General features: G+C 46.0%; 3 protein-coding genes across 4 annotated transcripts in view; all 3 read right to left on the bottom strand.

The window, feature by feature from the left end:
* LOC149429913 (uncharacterized) overlaps positions 1-24,391 on the bottom strand; it is a 195,738-nt gene that overhangs the window by 61,406 nt on the left and 109,941 nt on the right. The window contains 1 exon segment of the mRNA XM_089666363.1: positions 6,726-7,460. Coding sequence (XP_089522489.1) covers positions 6,726-7,460 — 735 coding nt within the window.
* On the bottom strand, positions 12,781-15,134 carry LOC149429915 (uncharacterized; the record flags this gene model as incomplete). Its single annotated transcript, XM_089666346.1, has 2 exons — positions 12,781-14,798; positions 14,889-15,134. Coding segments are annotated over 2 exons (399 nt in total), but the record flags the coding sequence as incomplete, so codon positions are not given.
* LOC149429916 (gastrula zinc finger protein XlCGF53.1-like) lies at positions 15,250-23,912 on the bottom strand. 2 transcript variants are annotated; one of them, XM_089666388.1, is made up of 3 exons: positions 23,847-23,912; positions 16,296-16,410; positions 15,250-15,588 (listed from the first exon to the last, which is right to left on the bottom strand). In XM_089666388.1, exons 1-3 carry the CDS (start codon positions 23,894-23,896, stop codon positions 15,358-15,360), a joined length of 396 nt encoding a protein of 131 aa, XP_089522514.1. In that variant the 5' UTR covers positions 23,897-23,912; the 3' UTR covers positions 15,250-15,357. The 2 variants fall into 2 exon arrangements, with proteins under 2 accessions (XP_089522514.1, XP_089522515.1); XM_089666389.1 differs by lacking the exon at positions 23,847-23,912 and having other exon boundaries at positions 16,296-17,152.

A 24,391-nucleotide genomic window follows, 5' to 3' on the forward strand; every position in this document is an offset into this window, starting at 1 on the left:
ATGGGCCCCCGAGGGACATTATCATCAAGTTTACGTATTACCGCACTAAGGAAACTATCCTCTTGGCGGCCAGAAACAACCCTGACCTCAGCTTCCAGGGGCATCGCTACCAGCTCTTTGCGGACCTCTCTCAGACCACTCTTCAGAAGCGTCGCCAATTGAAGCCCTTCACTTCGGTCCTGGTGAAACACAGTATCAAATACGCTTGGGGCTTCCCGTTTCGCCTTACCTTCACCTACCAGGGCCGCAGTCATTCTGTGGCTACGCCGGAGGAGGCCCATTCTCTTCTGGAATCTTTACACCTTCTTTCGCCTGAGGCTGCGGATCGGAGCCCAGCTCATTCATCTGGATCCCCGGCAAGGCCACTTCTTCCAAGCCGCATCTGGGAGCGGTCATCCAATAGGAAGAGGGCCCTCCCTCAGACCTCTTCACGATCAAGTCCTTCCTGTTCTTCTCCGGGCTGAAGATGTGTCTTGGACTTCCCATGTATCATCTCACCGATGGACTTCCTTGACGGGACCGTGAGTTTGGCCCTTAGGGCTCCCCCAGTTTGTCAGCATTACGGGTTGGGACTGCTCCAGTGTGCCCCCTTGGGTTCCTTCCCTGGTTGGGGGGGTCTCCTCATGGATTCGAGAATTATGACTTTCTGCTGCCGCAGCCTATTTTGGGCCTGGGTGATGGTATTCCGGTTTTTGTTGGTAGCACGGAGTGAGGGTTCCCTCTGGTTTCGGGGTGGGAGGTTGATCTGGTAGGCCCGGTTGGGTGGGAGGGGGTTAGCCCCATGGTTCTCTGGGTTGCTATGGGGAGGTCATCACGGTGGCCTAGCTCCTTTAGTTTTATTGCTTTGGTACCCCGTTCTATTGTGTTTAGTGCCTTATTGCCCTTTTGCCCCCTGGGGACTTATGTTTCTGATGTTTCCATTTGCAGCCATGTGTCCGGTGGTAGAGCCACCCCTAACTGGTATCCTTCCTTTGTAGGATGCACGTCACCATTGGCGTGACACGATTGCACTGTTGTATATTCTTTTTGTGTCCTTTTCCTTCTTTCTTTCTTTGTTTTTTTTTCTCCTTTGTTTTTTTTTTGTTTTTGTTTTCTGCAGGGTTCCGGGACGCCACGGTCCGATCGCCATTGGAAGCGGAAATTGCTAGCTGCTTTATGGTTTCTTCTGCTGAGCGTGTTGCCCTGATGCCGCCATGGCCTCGCCCCTTTTGAAAATTCATTCGCAAAATGTTCAAGGCTTTAATTCGCCTCAGAAGCGGGCTAAAGTTTTTCATCACCTCAAATCACAACAAATTGACGTGGTATGTTTACAAGAGACCAGGTTTTCTCAGTCCTCCGCCCCGCGTTATCTTTCACCTCACTATCCCACCTTTTACACGGCCTCGGCCCCTGAGAAGCGTAGGGGTGTCCTGATCGCTTTTAAACGCAATCTCCCCTTTGTCTGTGCTAGGAATATAGCGGACCCCACGGGCAGGTATCTGCTTCTGCAAGGCACCCTCTGGGATCAGGAGGTTACTTTTGTCTCTTACTTCGCGCCTAATCGTTTTCAGGATAAATTCTTTTCACATCTTTGCACCATTGTTTCCCGACACTCCAAGGGTCTTCTTGTTGTTTTGGGGGATTCAAATGTTACTTTGGATTCCGCATTGGATAGGCGCTGCGCACGGGGGGCGGCCCCTTCTCATGACTTGGTGCTGGAGGAACATATGCGCTCTCTCCTGCGGACAGCAGGGCTGGCGGACGTCTGGAGGGAGCTTCACCCAACGGAACGCGACTTTACATTCTATTCCAGTCCTCATGATAGTTTTTGTAGAATTGATCATATATTTATGCAGGTTCAGCAGCTTCCCTTGGTCAGGCGGATAACTATTCCCTCCTCGCCTTGGTCGGATCACGATCCCTTGGTACTTCTCCTTGCCCTCTCTGGGTCAGAACGGCGCCCTTTTCATTGGCGCATCAATGATTCTTTATTGACCACTCAGGCTACCTGCCAACAAATAGAATTTTTTTTACGAACATACTTCACGGAAAACGCGGGATCGGTCTCCTCGGCAGTGCCCCTATGGGAGGCGCATAAGGCCACGGTGCGGGGTCATGTTATACAGCTGGCGGCGGTCCGGAAGCGGGAGCGGGAGCGCCGACTTTTGGAGCTTCATTCTCTCCTGGCCTCTGCGGATGCGCATTGGAAGTCCTCTCCATCTGCGGCCCATAAACGCGCTCGGGACGCTCTGGCGGCAGAGTTAGACCTACTTGCCTCTTCAGAGGCGGAACGGGCCCTGCATTGGACCAAACACAAATTTTATTCCTGTGCTAATAAGCCAGGCCCGATGCTGGCCAGGAAACTCAATTCTGTGGGGAAACCCCATAAACCGATTCGACTGCGACTTCCTACAGGTGGCTGTACTTCTAATCCCCAGCAGATTGTTTCCCGTTTCTCAGACTTCCTTGCACGCCTCTACGCTAAACCAGATCCCTTCCCCGTGGCTCAAGCAGAGGCATTCTTTCAAGATCTCCGACTTCCTGGGTTATCCGAGGCAGCACAGGTGGCACTCAACGCCGGTGTCACTGTACCAGAAGTGCTCCAAGCTATCAAATCTTTACGGTCCACCGCGGCCCCAGGTCCCGACGGCTTTTCCGGTCTTTATTATAAGAAATTCTCAGCCTTGTTGGCGCCCTTTTTGGCTGAGTATTTTAATGCGTTACGACAGGGCTCCTCGCCCTCCCCAGATGCGCTTAGAGCGCATATCGCCATGATTCCTAAGACGACCGATGATGTACAGGAACCGCAAGCCTTCCGGCCTATTTCTCTTCTTAATGAAGACCTGAAGATATTGGGCAAGATCCTTAGTTTCCGCATTAATAAATATTTGCGTAGCCCGGTCCACAGGGACCAGGTAGGGTTCGTCCCCGGGAGGCAGGCGGGTGATAACGTTCGTAAGGTGGTCCATCTTATACATTTTCTGCAACAGCGGAAAATCCCGGGATTCTTACTGTCTTTAGACATATATAAAGCCTTTGATTCTCTATCCTGGGAATATCTGCGGTTTGTGCTGTCTCGTTGGGGTTTTGGGGATTCTATTCTTTCTTGGATTCAGGCCTTGTATTCTTCTCCTTCGGCCTCCGTCAAATACGCTGGGTATTTTTCAGATCCCTTTCCTATTGGGCGAGGGACGAGACAGGGTTGCCCCCTGTCCCCAGCGCTCTTTGTCCTGGCGCTTGAGCCGTTGGCTTTGGCGCTTCGGACCGATTGCAATGTATCGGGGGTTCCTTACGCGGGACAGGAATTCAAACTGAACCTTTTTGCGGATGATGCCTTCCTGACTCTTACTAACCCCCTGACGACGCTTCCTAATTTGCAACAGGTTCTTGAGCGCTTCTCCTTGATTTCGGGTCTCCGTATCAACTTGGATAAGACTGTCGCCCTCAATATTACTTTGGCTTCAGATTTGGTTTCGCGCCTACAATCCCACTTCCCTTACAAATGGGCTTCCTCTTCTCTTGAATACTTAGGCATTCGCTTGACCCCCACTTATGACTCCTTGTTTGCTGCGAATTACTATCCATTGCTTAGCTCTCTATCCTCTCTTATGCATTCTTGGCAATTTCCGCACCTGTCTTGTATAGGACGGGTTAATTCGGTGAAAATGACTATCTTGCCGAAATTGTTGTATTATTTTCGCACACTCCCGGTGCGGGTTCCCCCTCATTTTCTTCGGTTGCTTCAGGCGAAGTTAATGCGTTTTATCTGGGCCGATAAGCACCCCAGAGTATCCAAAAGTACGCTTTTTGCCCATAGACTTCAGGGTGGTCTTGGGGTGCCTAATGTGACTAAGTATTATCAAGCAAGCCAGATTGCCCCGCTGTCTATGTTGCACGCCTCTTCCGACGTCCCCCTCTGGGTCCTGTTGGAACTACCTAATTGTGCCCCTATCGCACTATCGACGCTTCTATGGCTTCCCCCTGCCCTGCGCCCTATGGCACTGAGTCCGATGTTACTTCATGGCCTACAAGTTTGGGACTCGGTGCGTTACTCTGGTGGTCTGATGTCACCTTTTCTGCCTTTGCTCCCAATTATTAACAACCCTCTTTTCCCGCCGGGTTTGGATCACCCAGGGGCGTTTTCTTGGTGGGTGACTAATGGTTTTTCGCAGGTGCGACACTTTTTGATTTTTCGGTCCTTTCCCACCTGGGACTCTCTTCGGGAATCCCGGAATATCCCCCCGGCTGAATTTTTTCGATATCTTCAATTGCGACACTGGCTGCTCTCGCTGCGGGGTACTTCTGTGTTCCCGTACCAGAAATCTGCCTTTGAACAGCTCTGCCAACTGCGTCCGGGCGCTCCGGGCCTTATATCCCTTCTTTATGCAGCTCTGAACAGACGCTCGTCGCATACTTCTCTTTCATATGTTGTTCAGTGGGAGCGCGACCTGGGAGTGGCTGTGGATCCGGAGGACTGGAATAAGGCCTGGTCACTCATAGCTAAATGCTCATTTAATACGACCACACTGGAGGCAGCCTATAAGGTATTGTTTCGTTGGTACTGGGTTCCGGCTCGGCTGGCCCGGGCTAACCCTGCCTGTAGTGATCAATGTTTTCGGGGTTGTGGTCATCGTGGTGATGTATTACATATCTGGTGGTCATGCCCGAGACTGTTTCGTTTTTGGTCTCGTGTATTTGGCCTCCTTTTCACCTTGTTCCATCTCTCCATACGCCGGGATGCTCGGTATGCCTTGCTTCATTGCCCCATACCGGGCCTCTTAGCTCACCAGCAGAAGTTGGCTTCCTATCTGTTTTTATCCGCCACTAGAACAATTGCTCAGGCCTGGAAGAGTCCGTTTGTCCCTCTTCAGGGGGTGCGGGATCGTATGACCACTATGATGCTCAACGAACAGATGTCGAGTATCCGCAACGACTCCCAACGTAAATTTTTGAAAATATGGGAGCCGTGGTTGCAATATGCCCTTCCCTCACTCCCCCCGGCTAGTCTGGGGATGTAATGGCGTTCGGTGTTGGCGCTCTTGAATCCCTGCTCTTTGCCCCCACCCCTTTTTTTTTTTTCCTTTCTTTTCTTTCTCTCTTTTCTTTTTTCTCTCTCTCTCTGTTTTTGGTGTGACTGGGCAGCTGCATTTAGTTGTTATAACCAGTTACATTACTGTTTTGTAACTTATGTGCCATTGATAGCCCCTGCGTTGGCGTACCTTTTGCCCTGTTGGCATTAGAGCATTGTTTTTCCTTTTTTTTTATTTTGCATATTGTTTATCTGTGCAATTGATAGCCCTTGCGTGGGCGTGTTTTATTGCCTCTGTTTATACTGTTTAAAATTTCATAAAAACCATTGAAATAGAAATACTGATCTATATAGCACAGCCCGCGGACCTACTATACAGAGATATAACAAACAGTAGCGTCTCTTCAAAGGCAGGGATTTGTGAATTGCAAGTAAGCGCTTAGAAACAGTTTAACACTTTCAGAAAGAAAGATTTATTTCTAACAGGGTCAAAACAGGTGCGATAAAATATTTACAAAGAGATGTCACAAAAAAATATATATATGTATATAAAGACACAGCAAAGAGATAATTAGGAAGAAGATTACAGGGTTAAGTTACTTGCCCATATGCCTGGGTTTGCAGATCCAAGTGAAGAGCAGAAAGGTTCTTTGATCTCCTCTGTTACGATGTTACCTCGGAGATCTCTGTGTGTCACAAACTCTAGCTCACTTGTCTCTCTTAAGAGTCCCTCTCAAAGGGGAGGGGGGCTCTTACTACACGTTTTGGGAGTGGTCAGTGGGAAACTGAATTAACTATAGCTTCATAATACATGACCTGAAACATACAGTTCACCTGAGGAATGTGCAATTACTCTGGTCAGTTTGATAATTTGTGGGCTTACGCCGTTTTGGGTCAATGCTTCCCAGCCCTCTGAGAAATGCGGCCTTATCAGACGTAGGTGAGAAAGGTGACAGTTTTCCCAGCCTGCTGGCCCCACCAGGAATGTTTCTCCTGGGCTGACCCCCACCATCTGTCAGGAGATAACGTTGGTCTCTCAGGAAGGGAAAGGGGGATGTGAGGAATGATCCAGGAATACCTCGAATAACAGAAGGAACAAGAAAAAGAAGAACTCTGCTTCCACTCTGATGAGCAGGTTTGCTACAACATTCTTTTAACAGATCTTTGAAAAGTAGACCTCTAGGTGTTTGTGAAACTTCCACCATAAAATATACTCAGCCAATGAAAGGTCTTGACTCCATTTTTCTGCTACTCTCAATAGCCAACCCGGTCCCACACTTCATCCACGTCTTTGGTGACCTCTGATCTCCTTATGAACTGTTTCTTCCATGATGAAGATCAGCCATGGAGTATATCTGAGGTGTATATCAGGGTGTGCTTCTTCCCCACATGAGAGCTGGGATGTCCAGCAACATTCATCTAGAAGGCATTTTCCTCACCCAAGGCACTAATGCACCTCAAGGATCCCTGATGTACAGGAAGACAGGACTTCGTTGAGGAACAATTCCCTCACTCAGGACAGGAATACGGCTTCTGCCCCGTGTGCAATATCTGATGCGCGATAAGATTGGACTTCTGTGAAAAACATTTCCCACACTCAGGACAGGAATACGGCTTCTCCCCCGTGTGAGTCCTTCGATGTTTGACAAGATCTGATGTTTGAACAAAACATTTTCCGCAATCAGGGCAGGAATATGATTTTACCCCCGTGTGAGACCTCTGATGTCTGACAAGTTTTGATTTTTTTAAAAAGCATTTCCCACACTCAGGACAGGAATACATTTTCTCTCCCATGTGCACTCTCTGATGTTTGTAAAGATTGGACTTGACTGAAAAATATTTTCCACACTCAGGACAGGAATACATCTTCTCACCTGTGTGGAATCTCTGATGTCTGCGAAGTTCATACTTCCTTGAAAAACATTTCTCGCATTCAGAACAGGGATAAGGCTTCTCGCCTGTGTGCAATCTCTGATGTGTGTAAAGATCGGACCTCCTTAAAAAAGACTTTCCGCACTCAGAACAGGAATGAGGCTTTTCACCCGAGTGAGTTTTCCGGTGTCTGTTAAGATGCGTCTTCTGTGAAAAACATTTCCCACACTCAGAACAGGAATATGGTTTTTCCCCCGTGTGAGACCTCTGATGTATGATAAGTTCTGATTTTTTTGGAAAACATTTTCCACACTCAGAACAGGAATATGGCTTCTCACCTGTGTGGACTCTCTGATGCTTTAATAGAGCGGGCTTCTCTGAAAAACATTTTCCACACTCAGAACAGGAATACGGCTTCTCCCCTGTGTGAGATTTTTGATGTGTGGAAAGATGGTACTTCTGTGAAAAACATTTCCCACACTCAGGACAGGAATATGGTTTCTCCCCCGTGTGAGATCTTTTATGCACATCAAGCCCGGATTTAAAATGGAAACTTTTCCCGCACTCATTACAAGAAAACCTCTTATCTGTTAGAAGGATGACAACTTCCCTCACAGTCTGAGGTTCCTCATGATAGGAGGAATCCGATGGTCCATCTACACTGGGTGGTGCCGGATGGACATTGGAGGGAGCCGGGTTTTCTCCTGGACTATACTGTGTGATGTCCTCATCTTCTACTTTCCAGTCTGGAGACAAAGTGAGACAATCCTCGGAGGTTTTCCTCATCTCCCGGCCATGGACTAAAATACAAAGACAAAGAGGATTACTAGACAGGAGCTGATTGGTTCCCCCAAACCAGGACTCCGCCCACATCAGGCAGCTTGGTCTCTGAGGAGCTGACAATTCCATCCTCAAGGGAACTAGGAAATGGCTCCTCTGATCTCCTACCAGGTCATTTCTTTATTCATGAACCTTAGTCAGAGGGTCAGAAAACAACTAGAACTGTCTTTTATAGGAGGGACAGTGATGAGGGGATTATAGGACGAGGGTCCCCACCCCCTGTATCACTCATCGCCATCTTCCCAACACAAGAAGTACTGCACTTCTTTATTTAGTCCATGATTTAGTCATGAAGAACAGCGGGGCTGAGCCCCACCAGAGGTCAGAGAGTGAGGATGGGGGGAGAACAACCAAGATGAAGACTGGACTGATCCTGAAGACCACCATCATTGGGGTATTGACTCCTCCCTCATTATTACTTTCTGTTTAAGGATCAAAGGTTGAAGGATGTTATCACATTATTATCAACATGTGAAAGTCTGTGCTCCAATCACATCATCTGATATAAAATGTCCAGCTGGGAGGAAATGGGTGTAACAAAGAATGCATTATTCTATACAGTGCCTTGAAAAAGTATTCATTCCCCTTGAAATGTCCCCCATTTGTTGTCATGTTACAACCAAAACCGTCAATGTATTTTACTGGGATTTGATGTGATAGCCCAGTGGTGGGCAACCTTTTTTTTCAACTGAGCCAAATCTCGCCAAAACCACGATTGAAATTTATTTTGAGAGCCACATTTTTAAAACTGAAAATACATCCCCCATATAGTAATTCATCCCCCATAGTAATTCATCCCCCATATAGTAATTCATCCCCCATAGTAATTCATCCCCCATATAGTAATTCATCCCCCATATAGTAATTCATCCCCCATAGTAATTCATCCCCCATAGTAATTAATCCCCCATATAGTAATTCATCCCTCATATACTAATTCATCCCCCATAGTAATTAATCCCCCATAGCAATTCATCCCCCATATAGTAATTCATCCCCCATATAGTAATTCATCCCCCATAGTAATTCATCCCCCATAGTAATTCATCCCCCATATAGTAATTCATCCCCCATATAGTAATTCATCCCCCATAGTAATTCATCCCCCATAGTAATTCATCCTCCATAGTAATTCATCCCCCATATAGTAATTCATCCCCCATAGTAATTCATCCCCCCTATAGTAATTCATCCCCCATAGTAATTCATCCCCCATAGTAATTCATCCCCCCATATAGTAATTCATCCCCCCATATAGTAATTCATCCCCGATATAGTAATTCATCCCCCATATAGTAATTCATCCCCCATAGTAATTCATCCCCCATAGTAATTCATCCCCCCTATAGTAATTCATCCCCCCATATAGTAATTCATCCCCCATAGTAATTCATCCCCCATATAGTAATTCATCCCCCATATCGTAATTCATCCCCCATATAGTAATTCATCCCCCATATAGTAATTTATCCCCCATATAGTAATTCATCCCTCATAGTAATTCATCCCCCATATAGTAATTCACCCCCCATAGTAATTCATCCCCCATAGTAATTCATCCCCCATAGTAATTCATCCCCCATATAGTAATTCATCCCCCATATAGTAATTCATCCCCCATAGTAATTCACCCCCCATAGTAATTCACCCCCCATATAGTAATTCATCCCCCATAGTAATTCATCCCCCATATAGTAATTCATCCCTCATATAGTAATTCATCCCCCATAGTAATTCATCCCCCATAAAAATTCATCCCCCATAGAAATTCATCCCCCATATAGTAATTCATCCCCCATAGTAATTCATCCCCCATATAGTAATTCATCCCCCATATAGTAATACATCCCCCATATAGTAATTTATCCCCCATATAGTAATTCATCCCCCATATAGTAATTCATCCCCCATAGTAATTCATCCCCCATATAGTAATTCATCCCCCATATAGTAATTCATCCCCCATATAGTAATTCATCCCCCATAGTAATTCATCCCCCATATAGTAATTCATCCCCCATATAGTAATTCATCCCCCATAGTAATTCATCCCCCATAGTAATTCATCCCCCATATAGTAATTCATCCCCCATAGTAATTCATCCCCCATATAGTAATTCATCCCTCATATAGTAATTCATCCCCCATATAGTAATTCATCCCCCATAGTAATTAATCCCCCATAGCAATTCATCCCCCATAGTAATTCATCCCCCATATAGTAATTCATCCCCCATAGTAATTCATCCCCCATAGTAATTCATCCCCCATATAGTAATTCATCCCCCATAGTAATTCATCCCCCATAGTAATTCATCCCCCATATAGTAATTCATCCCCCATAGTAATTCATCCCCCCTATAGTAATTCATCCCCCCTATAGTAATTCATCCCCCATAGTAATTCATCCCCCATAGTAATTCATCCCCCCATATAGTAATTCATCCCCCCATATAGTAATTCATCCCCGATATAGTAATTCATCCCCCATATAGTAATTCATCCCCCATATAGTAATTCATCCCTCATAGCAATTCATCCCCCATATAGTAATTCACCCCCCATAGTAATTCACCCCCCATAGTAATTCATCCCCCATAGTAATTCATCCCCCATAGTAATTCATCCCCCATATAGTAATTCATCCCCCATATAGTAATTCATCCCCCATAGTAATTCATCCCCCATATAGTAATTCATCCCCCATATAGTAATTCATCCCCCATAGTAATTCACCCCCCATAGTAATTCACCCCCCATATAGTAATTCATCCCCCATAGTAATTCATCCCCCATATAGTAATTCATCCCTCATATAGTAATTCATCCCCCATAGTAATTCATGCCCCATAGAAATTCATCCCCCATAGAAATTCATCCCCCATATAGTAATTCATCCCCCATATAGTAATACATCCCCCATATAGTAATTTATCCCCCATATAGTAATTCATCCCCCATATAGTAATTCATCCCCCATAGTAATTCATCCCCCATATAGTAATTCATCCCCCATATAGTAATTCATCCCCCATAGTAATTCATCCCCCATATAGTAATTCATCCCCCATATAGTAATTCATCCCCCATAGTAATTCATCCCCCATATAGTAATTCATCCCCCATAGTAATTCATCCCCCATATAGTAATTCATCCCCCATAGTAATTCATCCCCCATATAGTAATTCATCCCCCATAGTAATTCATCCCCCATATAGTAATTCATCCCCCATATAGTAATTCATCCCCCATAGTAATTCATCCCCCATAGTAATTCATCCCCCATATAGTAATTCATCCCCCATAGTAATTCATCCCCCATATAGTAATTCATCCCCCATATAGTAATTCATCCCCCATATTAATTCATCCCCCATATAGTAATTCATCCCCCATATAGTAATTCATCCCCCATATAGTAATTCATCCCCCATAGTAATTCATCCCCCATATTAATTCATCCCCCATATTAATTCATCCCTCATATAGTAATTCATCCCCCATAGTAATTCATCCCCCATATAGTAATTCATCCCCCATATTAATTCATCCCTCATATAGTAGTAGTAAGTAGCAAGTAGTAAGCCAAGTCCCCCCTGTGTCAATTCACTTACCTTTGCTCCGCGCGTTCCTCTCGCCGTGTTCCCGCGCCGTTCCGGTCTTCAGGGCGGACTGTGAGAGGAGAGGAGTTCGTCACGCTGCCCCGCCTACATCCTGACAGCCAATGTTTGCCACGCTCCGCGGGCCGGATTAAAAGGTCCGCCGGGCCGTAGTTTGCCCATTTCTGGGCTAGCTGCAGAGTCCTGACTTTTGGGGCGGCCGCCCGAGAGGAGGGAGGGGAGCGGGCGCCGGGCACACAGAAGAGCCACATTAAAGTGTTTAAAGAGCCGCATGTGGCTCGCGAGCCGCGGCTTGCTGACCACTGTGATAGACCAACACAAAGTGGCACATAATTGTGAATTGGAAGGAAAATGATAAATGGTTTTTAACATTTTTTACAAATAAATCTGTGAAAAGTGTGGCGTGGATTTGTATTCAGCCCCCTTTACTCTGATACCCCTAACTAAAATCTAGTGGAGCCAATTGCCTTCAGAAGTCACCTAATTAGTAAATAGAGTCCACCTGTGTGTCATGTGATCTCAGTATAAATACAGCTGATCTGTGAAGTCCCCAGAGGTTTGTTAGAGAACATTAGTAAACAAACAGCATCATGAAGACCAAGGAACACACCAAACAGGTCAGGGATAAAGTTGTGGAGAAGTTTAAAGCAGGCTTAGGTTATAAAAAAAATATCCCAAGCTTTGACCATCTCATGGAGCACTGTTCAATCCATCATCCGAAAATGGAAAGAGTATGGCACAACTGCAAACCTACCAAGACATGGCCGTCCACCTAAACTGACAGGCCGGGGGAGGAGAGCATATGCTTATGGTGAAAATCACTATTTTGCTTGTGAGTGGGTGTAGCGTGGTGCAACGGCAGTGAGCACACTATCTGGATGCTATTAACAACTTGTATTGAAGGAATGGCTCAAAGGTACAAACAGCCCAGCAGGAAGGTGGCCAGCTGGGAACACTCACATTTCTGTGCAATAACGTTGGGTGGAGAAGGTTCTGATGCACCGACAGCATCTGTCTCCAGGGTGGAACATAAGGATAGCAGGTCCCTATCCTGTCTCTACTCATCCAAAACCTTTCCCTACAGCTGTTCACTTTCCTTGATAGACCTGTAACCTATCCTTACATTGTCCACTCACAAAATGTGCGCCAAACCCGGGAGCCAAGGTCTTAAATAGACTCTGCCTGATCCAAGATGGCCACCAGAGTCACATGGGACAATGCCATCCAACCGGACAGCTTCCCAGTGACCTAGGAAACCATGGAGGACTAATTTCTCCCCGTCTTCCTCTCCCGCTGTAATCAAGGCTGGTGCTAGACTATTTTGCGCCCTAGGCAAGACCAGCTGCTTGCCCCCCCCCCCCAGAAAAAATTACTGACTGGGGACCTGGGAGGAAATGATGTTCTATAAGAAACAAGAAAGATAAAAATGTGGCGTGTAAAGTGAAAAGTGAGCAGGGATTAAAGTACGCTAAGCATTGGTTGTGGCTTAAAGGGGGTGTGGTTAGAGTCTGAGATAACGTACATAATGCAAAATGTGGTTTGCAGGATGGAGATGACTGTGTGAAGGATGGAGAAGACATGGGGATGACTGTGTGCAAGATGGAGAAGACTGTGAAAGATGGAGAAGACTGTGTGAAGGATGGAGATGACATGGAGATGACTGTGTACAGGACGGAGATGATAAGGAGATGACTGTGTGAAAGTTGGAGATGACAGATGATTGTGTGCAGGATGGAGATGACTGTGAGCAGGATGGAGATGACTGTGTGTACAGGATGGATATGATTGTGTGCAGGATAGAGATGACATGGTAGATGACTATGTGCAGGATGGTGATGACTGTGCAGGATGGAGATGACATGGAGATGACTGTGTGCAGAATGGAGATGATAAGGAGATGACTGTGTGCAGGATGGAGAAGACTGTGTGAAGGATGGAGATGACAGAGATGATTGTGTGCAGGATGGAGATGACATGGTAGATGACTATGTGCAGGATGGAGATGACTCTGTACAGGATGGAGATGATAAGGAGATGACTGTGTGCAGGATGGAGAAGACTGTGTGAAGGATGGAGATGACATGGAGATGACTGTGTGCAGAATGGAGATGATAAGGAGATGACTGTGTGCAGGATGGGGAAGACTGTGTGAAGGATGGAGATGACATGGAGATGACTGTGTGCAGGATGGAGATGACATGGAGATGACTGTATGCAGGATGGAGATGATAAGGAGATGACTGTGTGCAGGATGGAGATGACATGGAGATGACTGTATGCAGGATGGAGATGATAAGGAGAAGACTGTGTACAGGATGGAGATAACATGGTAGATGGCTTTGTGCAGGATGGAGATGATTGTGTTCAGGATGGTGATGACATGGTAGATGACTGTGTGCAGGGTGATAATGACTGTGTGCAGGATGGAGATGACATGGTAGATAACTGTGTGCAGAATGGAGATGACTGTGTACAGGATTGAGATGACATGGTAGATGACTGTGTACAGGATGGAGATGACTGTGCAGGATGGAGATGACATGGTAGATGACTGTGTACAGGATGGAGATGACTGTGCAGGATGGAGATGACATGGTAGATGACGGTGTGCAGGATGGAGATGACATGGTAGATGACTGTTGCACATCAGCGAATGAATTACCTGAGCCCCCTGGCTCTGGCTGGGTGGGTTTGTCCACTCCGGGTGACAGCTGGCTGGCTCTGGAGTCCACAGTCTGCTCTGGGTGACCGCTTAGGCTGGCTCTGGTCTCCACCACACGCTCCAGATCTCTGCTCGGCTCTGTCTGACAGTCTGTCCCTGCTCCTCCTTGCTCAGGTCAGGTCCGCAGCAGCCACTCTTTAAATTCCAGGTTTTATGGTCCGCTGTTCAGACAGCAAAGCTGCACCCTACCCTACCTCTCCACGTACTCCAAGTCAAAGATGTGCGTGAGTCACGGCCATGGCTGTGCCTTAAGCAGCAGTGCACCCTAGACAGCTGCCTTGTTCACCCAGTGTGGTAGCACCGGCCCTGTCTAATGCTGCTGCGGTTTGAGTGCCACCTGCATTGGATAAGACCAATGCCCTGTCTACAGGCTGAACCCCAGGATCTCCATCAATCCAGTCTAGATCCATGAATTGTGTCTGCAGCACAGAGAAGGAAGATTATCCGAGAGAAATCCAGGAATACAGGACGGGGAACACAGCTCAGGAAAGTGACCAGGGGATTACAGGCTGATATCACCCAGTCCCCGCCCTACTCTGGACCAATCAGTGAGCAGTATGGGTGGAGGAATGGATTTAGTGTTCATGACCCACCTGTGCTGATCTCTGTAGGAGTGTCCTCCTCTATAAATGTCCCCGTTATTCCATCCTCCTCCATAGACTGCTGATCATCCCTCACATACGTCTCTTCTTCTTCTACTTTCACCTCAACTTTTATATCTATCAGATCTTCACCCTAAACCAAGAAAATGATCAACAATAACATCTGTAAAATGTAAGCTTTAACATTGTGATATACATTTTTTTATAAAAATCCACACATCACCTCCACGAGTCCAAGTTCTAAATGATCCGTCCCACCAACGTTGTAATGGTGAGGGATGGTGTGACCTTCCTGTGTGGAATCCCGGGAATACAGAGGACGGGGACATCTCTCTGGTGGGTTCCCATGACTGGATCCATCTACCTGATGATGATGAGGGATGGTGTGACCTTCCTGTGTGGAATCCCGGGAATACAGAGGAGGGGGACATCTCTCTGGTGGGTTCCCATGACTGGATCCATCTGTAGGAAACACACACACTGACTGAATCCATTGTTTCTATGTGTTTATCAGATGATGGGGGATCTAGGTGGATCCTCCGTACTGCTCTCTCCTTTACAATAAAGTCTCCTCTTACCCGGTGATGTGAGGGGCGGCTGATTGTCCATCATGACGTCCTTGTAGAGATCCTTGTGTCCTTCTAAATACTCCCACTCCTCCATGGAGAAATAGACAGTGACATCCTGACACCTTATAGGAACCTGACACACACAATGATACAGTCACCATCCAGACACATCCCTTGTCTGTTACTGGAGAATGTCCCAGAATTCCTGGCACCGCTCACCTCTCCTGTCAGCAGCTCCATCATCTTCTTGGTGACTTCTAGAATCTTCTGCATGTTGTGTCTCTCAGGGTTTAGGGAGTCACATGGAGGCACTGTGATGGTCATATGATCACCTGACTTCAGAGGAGGAAATCTCTGTATTGAGGAACCAATAGGAATATCATGCTAGAATCCCAGAATCCTCCTCACCTCTCCGGTCAGGTCTGTGTATTATTAATAGAGATAAGAGTGATGTCATGTGACCTCCCAGAATCCTCCTCACCTCTCCGGTCATGTCTGTGTTTATTAATAGAGATGAGAGTGATGTCATGTGACCTCCCAGAATCCTCCTCACCTCTCCGGTCAGGTCCGTGTTTCATTATTAGACCTAAGAATGATGTCATGTGACCTCCCAGAATCCTCCTCACCTCTCCGGTCAGGTCTGTGTTTTATTAATAGAGATAAGAGTGATGTCATGTGACCTCCCAGAATCCTCCTCACCTCTCCAGTCAGGTCTGTGTTTTATTAATAGAGATAAGAGTGATGTTATGTGACCTCCCAGAATCCTTCTCACCTCTCCGGTCAGGTCTGTGTTTTAACAGAGATAAGAGTGATGTCATGTGACCTCCCAGAATCCTCCTCACCTCTCCAGTCAGGTCTGTGTTTTATTAATATAGATGAGAGTGATGTCATGTGACCTCCCAGAATCCTCCTCACTTCTCCGGTCAGGTCTGTGTATTATTAACAGAGATAAGAGTGATGTCATGTGACCTCCCAGAATCCTCCTCACCTCTCTGGTCAGGTCTGTATTTTATTAATAGAGATAAGAGTGATGTCATGTGACCTCCCAGAATCCTCCTCACCTCTCCGGTCAGCAGGTAGATGATCTCCAGGGTGAGGTTTAGTATCCTCTCAGTCATGTGACTCCAGTCCTCCTCCATCCTCATTGGTGTAGCCATGTGATCCATGCGGGTTTCCCTGTATGGTGATATCTCATGCTATTATATGTAATAAATGGTGACACAAGAGCTGTATCCTTCTCATAAGTTAGTAATGCACACAGTACACAACTATGATCACACCCTAATAAAATCCCCACATTTCCCCATAAGGTGTATAGATTCCTATTCACCTCCCCAATATTTATCTTTAACTAAGACTTTGTGACAAGAGCCACATATGACCAAACAGAACCAGAACATTGTGCACCTCAAGCCTTCACTTCCACTGGCTCTTCTGGGATGTAAGACCACTCCATGCAGCTTTCTTCTCTCCTTTGTTACATTGGGGGGCAGGTTCTCTAATGTCATCAAGACCAATGCAGAGCCCAAAGCCGTTCATTGGACATGAGGTAGGGCAGTCCATAGGGGAGTAGAGGAGAGTGCTGACAGCCGGGGGATAAGAGATTCAGGAAAGTAAAAATGCTTTCCCTGGTTCCCTTCACCTAAATGTCCATTTAACCCTTTGAGTGGGGCTGCCCGTTTTTCAAGGGTTAAATGCTCATTTAGGTCCAGGTCATTTTTTTCTTTCTTCGGAGATGGGCTTAAAAAAAAGAAGTTAATTTTTTTCACAAATATGGTAAAATCAGAATTTGTATTGCTTGTATAAAGTGTAACGTCCACAAGACACAAATATGTCAACACTTAAAACTGCGTGTCCCCATGAAAAGGCAACTAACTTCTCTACCCAACATGGTGCAAGGCTCTTCCAGGTCATCAGTTTGGCATTACCTGGGAATAACAGCCCCAGAATGATTGCTCTTTATGTGATAGCCTATTAGAAATGACAGGTCCTCTTTAACCACTTCCATACCGGGCACTTTTCCCCCTTCCTGCCCAGGCCATTTTTCAGGTTTCAGCGCTCTCACACTTTGAATGACAATTGCGCTGTCATACAACATTGTACCCAAACTAAAATTTTATCATTTTCTTCACACAACTAGAGCTTTCTTTTGGTGGTATTTAATCACCGCTGGGGTTTTTATTTTTTCCTAAATTAACAAAAAAAGACAGAAAATTTTGAGAAAAAAAAAACATGTTTTTCTTTGTTTCTGTTATAAAAGTTTGCAAATAAATAATTGTTCTTCATAAATTTAGGCCGAGATGTATTCTGCTACATGTCTTTGGTGAAAATAACCCAAATTAGGATGTATTATTTAGTTTGTAGGAAAGTTATAGAGTTCACAAACTATAGTATAGATCTGAATATTGATCAATCCTGAAGTACTGACAGCCAATCTAATTTCTTGAGGTCCAAGAATGTCAGGACAGTAAAGATATCCCCCATATGTCAGAATAGTACAGATATCCCCCAAATGTCAGAACAGTACAGATATCCCCCAAATGTCAGGACAGTACAGATATCCCCCAAATGTCAGAACGGTACAGATATCCCCCAAATGTCAGGACAGGACAGATATCCCCCAAATGTCAGGACGGTACAGATATCCCCCAAATGTCAGAACGGTACAGATATCCCCCAAATGTCAGAACAGTACAGATATCCCCCAAATGTCAGGACAGGACAGATATCCCCCAAATGTCAGGACGGAACAGATATCCCCCAAATGTCAGAACAGTACAGAAATCCCCCAAATGTCAGGACAGTACAGATACCCCCCAAATGTCAGAACAGTACAGATATCCCCCAAATGTCAGAACGGTACAGATATCCCCCAAATGTCAGGACAGTACAGATATCCCCCAAATGTCAGAACGGTACAGATATCCCCCAAATGTCAGGACGGTACAGATATCCCCCAAATGTCAGAACGGTACAGATAATCTCCAAATGTCAGAACAGTACAGATATCCCCCAAATGTCAGAACAGGACAGATATCCCCCCAATGTCAGAACAGTACAGATATCCCCCAAATGTCAGAACAGTACAGATATCCCCCAAATGTCAGGACAGTACAGATATCCCCCAAATGTCAGAACGGTACAGATATCCCCCAAATGTCAGGACAGGACAGATATCCCCCAAATGTCAGGACGGTACAGATATCCCCCAAATGTCAGAACAGTACAGATATCCCCCAAATGTCAGGACAGGACAGATATCCCCCAAATGTCAGGACGGAACAGATATCCCCCAAATGTCAGAACAGTACAGAAATCCCCCAAATGTCAGGACAGGACAGATATCCCCCAAATGTCAGGACGGAACAGATATTCCCCAAATATCAGAACAGTACAGAAATCCCCCAAATGTCAGGACAGTACAGATACCCCCCAAATGTCAGAACAGTACAGATATCCCCCAAATGTCAGAACGGTACAGATATCCCCCAAATGTCAGGACGGTACAGATATCCCCCAAATGTCAGAACAGTACAGATATCCCCCAAATGTCAGGACGGTACAGATATCCCCCAAATGTCAGAACGGTACAGATAATCTCCAAATGTCAGAACGGTACAGATATCCCCCAAATGTCAGAACAGTACAGATATCCCCCAAATGTCAGGACAGGACAGATATCCCCCAAATGTCAGGACAGTACAGATACCCCCCAAATGTCAGAACAGTACAGATATCCCCCAAATGTCAGAACAGTACAGATACCCCCCAAATGTCAGAACAGTACAGATATCCCCCAAATGTCAGAACAGTACAGATATCCCCCAAATGTCAGGACGGTACAGATATCCCCCAAATGTCAGAACGGTACAGATAATCTCCAAATGTCAGAACAGTACAGATATCCCCCAAATGTCAGAACAGTACAGATACCCCCCAAATGTCAGAACAGTACAGATATCCCCCAAATGTCAGAACAGTACAGATATCCCCCAAATGTCAGGACAGGACAGATATCCCCCAAATGTCAGGACGGAACAGATATCCCCCAAATGTCAGAACAGTACAGAAATCCCCCAAATGTCAGGACAGTACAGATACCCCCCAAATGTCAGAACAGTACAGATATCCCCCAAATGTCAGGACAGTACAGATACCCCCCAAATGTCAGAACGGTACAGATATCCCCCAAATGTCAGGACAGTACAGATATCCCCCAAATGTCAGAACGGTACAGATATCCCCCAAATGTCAGGACGGTACAGATAATCTCCAAATGTCAGAACAGTACAGATATCCTCCAAATGTCAGAACAGGACAGATATCCCCCCAATGTCAGAACAGTACAGATATCCCCCAAATGTCAGGACAGTACAGATATCCCCCAAATGTCAGAACGGTACAGATATCCCCCAAATGTCAGGACAGGACAGATATCCCCCAAATGTCAGAATGGTACAGATATCCCCCAAATGTCAGAACAGTACAGATATCCCCCAAATGTCAGGACAGGACAGATATCCCCCAAATGTCAGGACGGAACAGATATCCCCCAAATGTCAGAACAGTACAGAAATCCCCCAAATGTCAGACAGTACAGATACCCCCAAATGTTCAGAACATTACAGATATCCCCCAAATATCAGAACGGTACAGATATCCCCCAAATGTCAGAACGGTACAGATATCCCCCAAATGTCAGAGACGGTACAGATATCCCCCAAATGTCAGAACAGTACAGATATCCCCCCAATGTCAGAACGGTACAGATAATCTCCAAATGTCAGAACGGTACAGATATCCCCCAAATGTCAGAACAGTACAGATATCCCCCAAATGTCAGGACGGTACAGATATCCCCAAATGTCAGAACGGTACAGATAATCTCCAAATGTCAGAACGGTACAGATATCCCCCAAAAGTCAGAACAGTACAGATATCCCCCAAATGTCAGAACAGTACAGATAATCCCCCAAATGTCAGGACGGTACAGATATCCCCCAAATGTCAGAACGGTACAGATAATCTCCAAATGTCAGAACGGTACAGATATCCCCCAAATGTCAGAACAGTACAGATATCCCCCAAATGTCAGGACAGGACAGATATCCCCCATATGTCAGGACAGTACAGATACCCCCCAAATGTCAGAACAGTACAGATATCCCCCAAATGTCAGAACGGTACAGATATCCCCCAAATGTCAGGACGGAACAGATATTCCCCAAATATCAGAACAGTACAGAAATCCCCCAAATGTCAGGACAGTACAGATACCCCCCAAATGTCAGAACAGTACAGATATCCCCCAAATGTCAGAACGGTACAGATATCCCCCAAATGTCAGGACGGTACAGATATCCCCCAAATGTCAGAACAGTACAGATATCCCCCAAATGTCAGGACGGTACAGATATCCCCCAAATGTCAGAACGGTACAGATAATCTCCAAATGTCAGAACGGTACAGATATCCCCCAAATGTCAGAACAGTACAGATATCCCCCAAATGTCAGGACAGGACAGATATCCCCAAATGTCAGGACAGTACAGATACCCCCCAAATGTCAGAACAGTACAGATATCCCCCAAATGTCAGAACAGTACAGATACCCCCCAAATGTCAGAACAGTACAGATATCCCCCAAATGTCAGAACAGTACAGATATCCCCCAAATGTCAGGACGGTACAGATATCCCCCAAATGTCAGGACGGAACAGATATCCCCCAAATGTCAGAACAGTACAGAAATCCCCCAAATGTCAGGACAGTACAGATACCCCCCAAATGTCAGAACAGTACAGATATCCCCCAAATGTCAGGACAGTACAGATACCCCCCAAATGTCAGAACGGTACAGATATCCCCCAAATGTCAGGACAGTACAGATATCCCCCAAATGTCAGAACGGTACAGATATCCCCCAAATGTCAGGACGGTACAGATAATCTCCAAATGTCAGAACAGTACAGATATCCTCCAAATGTCAGAACAGGACAGATATCCCCCCAATGTCAGAACAGGACAGATATCCCCCCAATGTCAGAACAGTACAGATATCCCCCAAATGTCAGGACAGTACAGATATCCCCCAAATGTCAGAACGGTACAGATATCCCCCAAATGTCAGGACAGGACAGATATCCCCCAAATGTCAGAATGGTACAGATATCCCCCAAATGTCAGAACAGTACAGATATCCCCCAAATGTCAGGACAGGACAGATATCCCCCAAATGTCAGGACGGAACAGATATCCCCCAAATGTCAGAACAGTACAGAAATCCCCCAAATGTCAGGACAGTACAGATACCCCCCAAATGTCAGAACATTACAGATATCCCCCAAATGTCAGAACGGTACAGATATCCCCCAAATGTCAGAACGGTACAGATATCCCCCAAATGTCAGGACGGTACAGATATCCCCCAAATGTCAGAACAGTACAGATATCCCCAAATGTCAGAACGGTACAGATAATCTCCAAATGTCAGAACGGTACAGATATCCCCCAAATGTCAGAACAGTACAGATATCCCCCAAATGTCAGGACGGTACAGATATCCCCCAAATGTCAGAACGGTACAGATAATCTCCAAATGTCAGAACGGTACAGATATCCCCCAAATGTCAGAACAGTACAGATATCCCCCAAATGTCAGAACAGTACAGATATCCCCCAAATGTCAGGACGGTACAGATATCCCCCAAATGTCAGAACGGTACAGATAATCTCCAAATGTCAGAACGGTACAGATATCCCCCAAATGTCAGAACAGTACAGATATCCCCCAAATGTCAGGACAGGACAGATATCCCCCATATGTCAGGACAGTACAGATACCCCCCAAATGTCAGAACAGTACAGATATCCCCCAAATGTCAGAACGGTACAGATATCCCCCAAATGTCAGGACGGTACAGATATCCCCCAAATGTCAGAACGGTACAGATAATCTCCAAATGTCAGAACGGTACAGATATCCCCCAAATGTCAGAACAGTACAGATATCCCCCAAATGTCAGGACAGGACAGATATCCCCCATATGTCAGAACGGTACAGATATCCCCCAAATGTCAGAACGGTACAGATATCCCCCAAATGTCAGAACGGTACAGATATCCCCCAAATGTCAGGACGGTACAGATACCCCCCAAATGTCAGAACGGTACAGATACCCCCCAAATGTCAGAACGGTACAGATATCCCCCAAATGTCAGAACGGTACAGATATCCCCCAAATGTCAGGACGGTACAGATATCCCCCAAATGTCAGAACGGTACAGATATCCTCCAAATGTCAGAACGGTACAGATATCCCCCATATGTCAGGACAGTACAGATACCCCCCAAATGTCAGAACAGTACAGATATCCCCCAAATGTCAGGACGGTACAGATATCCCCCAAATGTCAGAACGGTACAGATATCCCCCAAATGTCAGGACGGTACAGATATCCCCCAAATGTCAGGACGGTACAGATATCCCCCAAATGTCAGGACAGTACAGATATCCCCCAAATGTCAGAACGGTACAGATATCCTCCAAATGTCAGAACGGTACAGATATCCCCCATGTGTCAGGACAGTACAGATACCCCCCAAATGTCAGAACAGTACAGATATCCCCCAAATGTCAGGACGGTACAGATATCCCCCAAATGTCAGAACGGTACAGATATCCCCCAAATGTCAGAACGGTACAGATATCCCCCAAATGTCAGAACGGTACAGATATCCCCCAAATGTCAGGACAGTACAGATATCCCCCAAATGTCAGGACGGTACAGATATCCCCCAAATGTCAGAACAGTACAGATATCCCCCAAATATCAGAACAGTACAGATATCCCCCAAATGACCCCTTTTTGCAAAGTAGACAGTCCGACGTACTTCATAAGAGGCATGGCAAGTTTTTTGAAGTTGTAATTTTTCGGAAAATGAAAAAATGAAAAAAAATATTTTCAGTATTTTTTTTTTACATACTTCACTATGACCAAAGAAGTATAATACCATAGTAACATTGTACTACTTTGGGGAAGTGATCAGTATTTTTTTTTTTACACCATTTGCTTACAGCAAAGAATTACTTTGCTATAAGTAAGCATTTACCTGAATGAAATCGATTCATTCAGGGTTTTTTTTGTGATTAGCTGTGATTTAGCCTCTGCTAATCACATGACACAGATGGGCTGTGATTGGACCAGCCTGTGCATGTGATCGCTGTGACCATTCACAGCTAGACACACTTGTATACAATGGATGGCATGAAAGGAAGCCATCCATTGTATACAACTGTCATGTGACCTGCTGTGATTGGTCACAGCAGGTCACATGGTACTGGCAATGGGGCCGGTACACAGACCAGTCATTGGCTGTGTCTGAGGTACACGGCCAGGGACAGATCGCACTGCAGTGCGGCCCTGTAGGCAGGCGCACTATGCATGTCTGAAAGGATGCCATATAGCATCCACCTGGAGGGGTAAGCCATTTGTCCGGTCCCCCATCTGGCTATAAGCCTGGCAGCAACTGGTTAAGGAGACATCAGGGGGGCCTCCAGTGCAGCTAATGGGGGGTTACTGGATGTAAATAGAAAATAAGATCTTATCACCTCCTCTGCTGCCACTTCCAGCAAGGACTACTCTGTACTTCCTCCCACATGGAACTTCCTGTCTGTACCTGACATCACTTCCTGTCTGTAACTGACATCACTTCCTGTCTGTGCCTGACATCACTTCCTATCTTCCATTGAGACTTCCTGTCCGGGTAGAAATTAGACCACCACCTCGTGGAGCTCAGAGGAACTGCAGTCCTAAGAAACATCTCATAGTGTGACCACGGAGTTGTGCTCCGTGTGTATGCATACCTCCAGGGGCGGACTGACAACTCATGGGGCCCCCGGGCAATAGGGGATCATGGGGCCCCTGTGTCCTTGCCCAAACTCATAAAAGCCTATGAAAAAGGTACCAGGGGCATCTCATGGGGCCCCCTACTGACCCCGGGCCCTCGGGCAGTACCCGAGTTTCCAAATGGTCAGTCTGCCCCTGCATACCTCCCAACTTTCTGAGGTGGGAACAAGTGACACCCATTAGCAAAATTATGTATGTGTCGGACACACCCCCTGACACCCCCCACCCCCCTCTTACAGAAGAATTA

Source organism: Staurois parvus, unplaced genomic scaffold (genome assembly GCF_062004578.1).
Source record: "Staurois parvus isolate SC_StPar_1 unplaced genomic scaffold, SC_StPar_1.0 ptg002686l, whole genome shotgun sequence".
Taxonomy (NCBI): Eukaryota; Metazoa; Chordata; class Amphibia; order Anura; family Ranidae; genus Staurois; species Staurois parvus.

Coding starts and splice junctions, on each gene's coding strand:
- LOC149429916 (XM_089666388.1), bottom strand. CDS start 23,896: ATGTGGGAGGAAGTACAGAGTAGTCCTTGCTGGAAGTGGCAGCAGAGG. Junction 16,411..23,846: donor TGGAAGTGGCAGCAGAGGAG/GTGATAAGATCT, acceptor ATCACCATACAG/GGAAACCCGCATGGATCACA. Junction 15,589..16,295: donor TCTACCTGCTGACCGGAGAG/GTGAGGAGGATT, acceptor TCCTCAATACAG/AGATTTCCTCCTCTGAAGTC.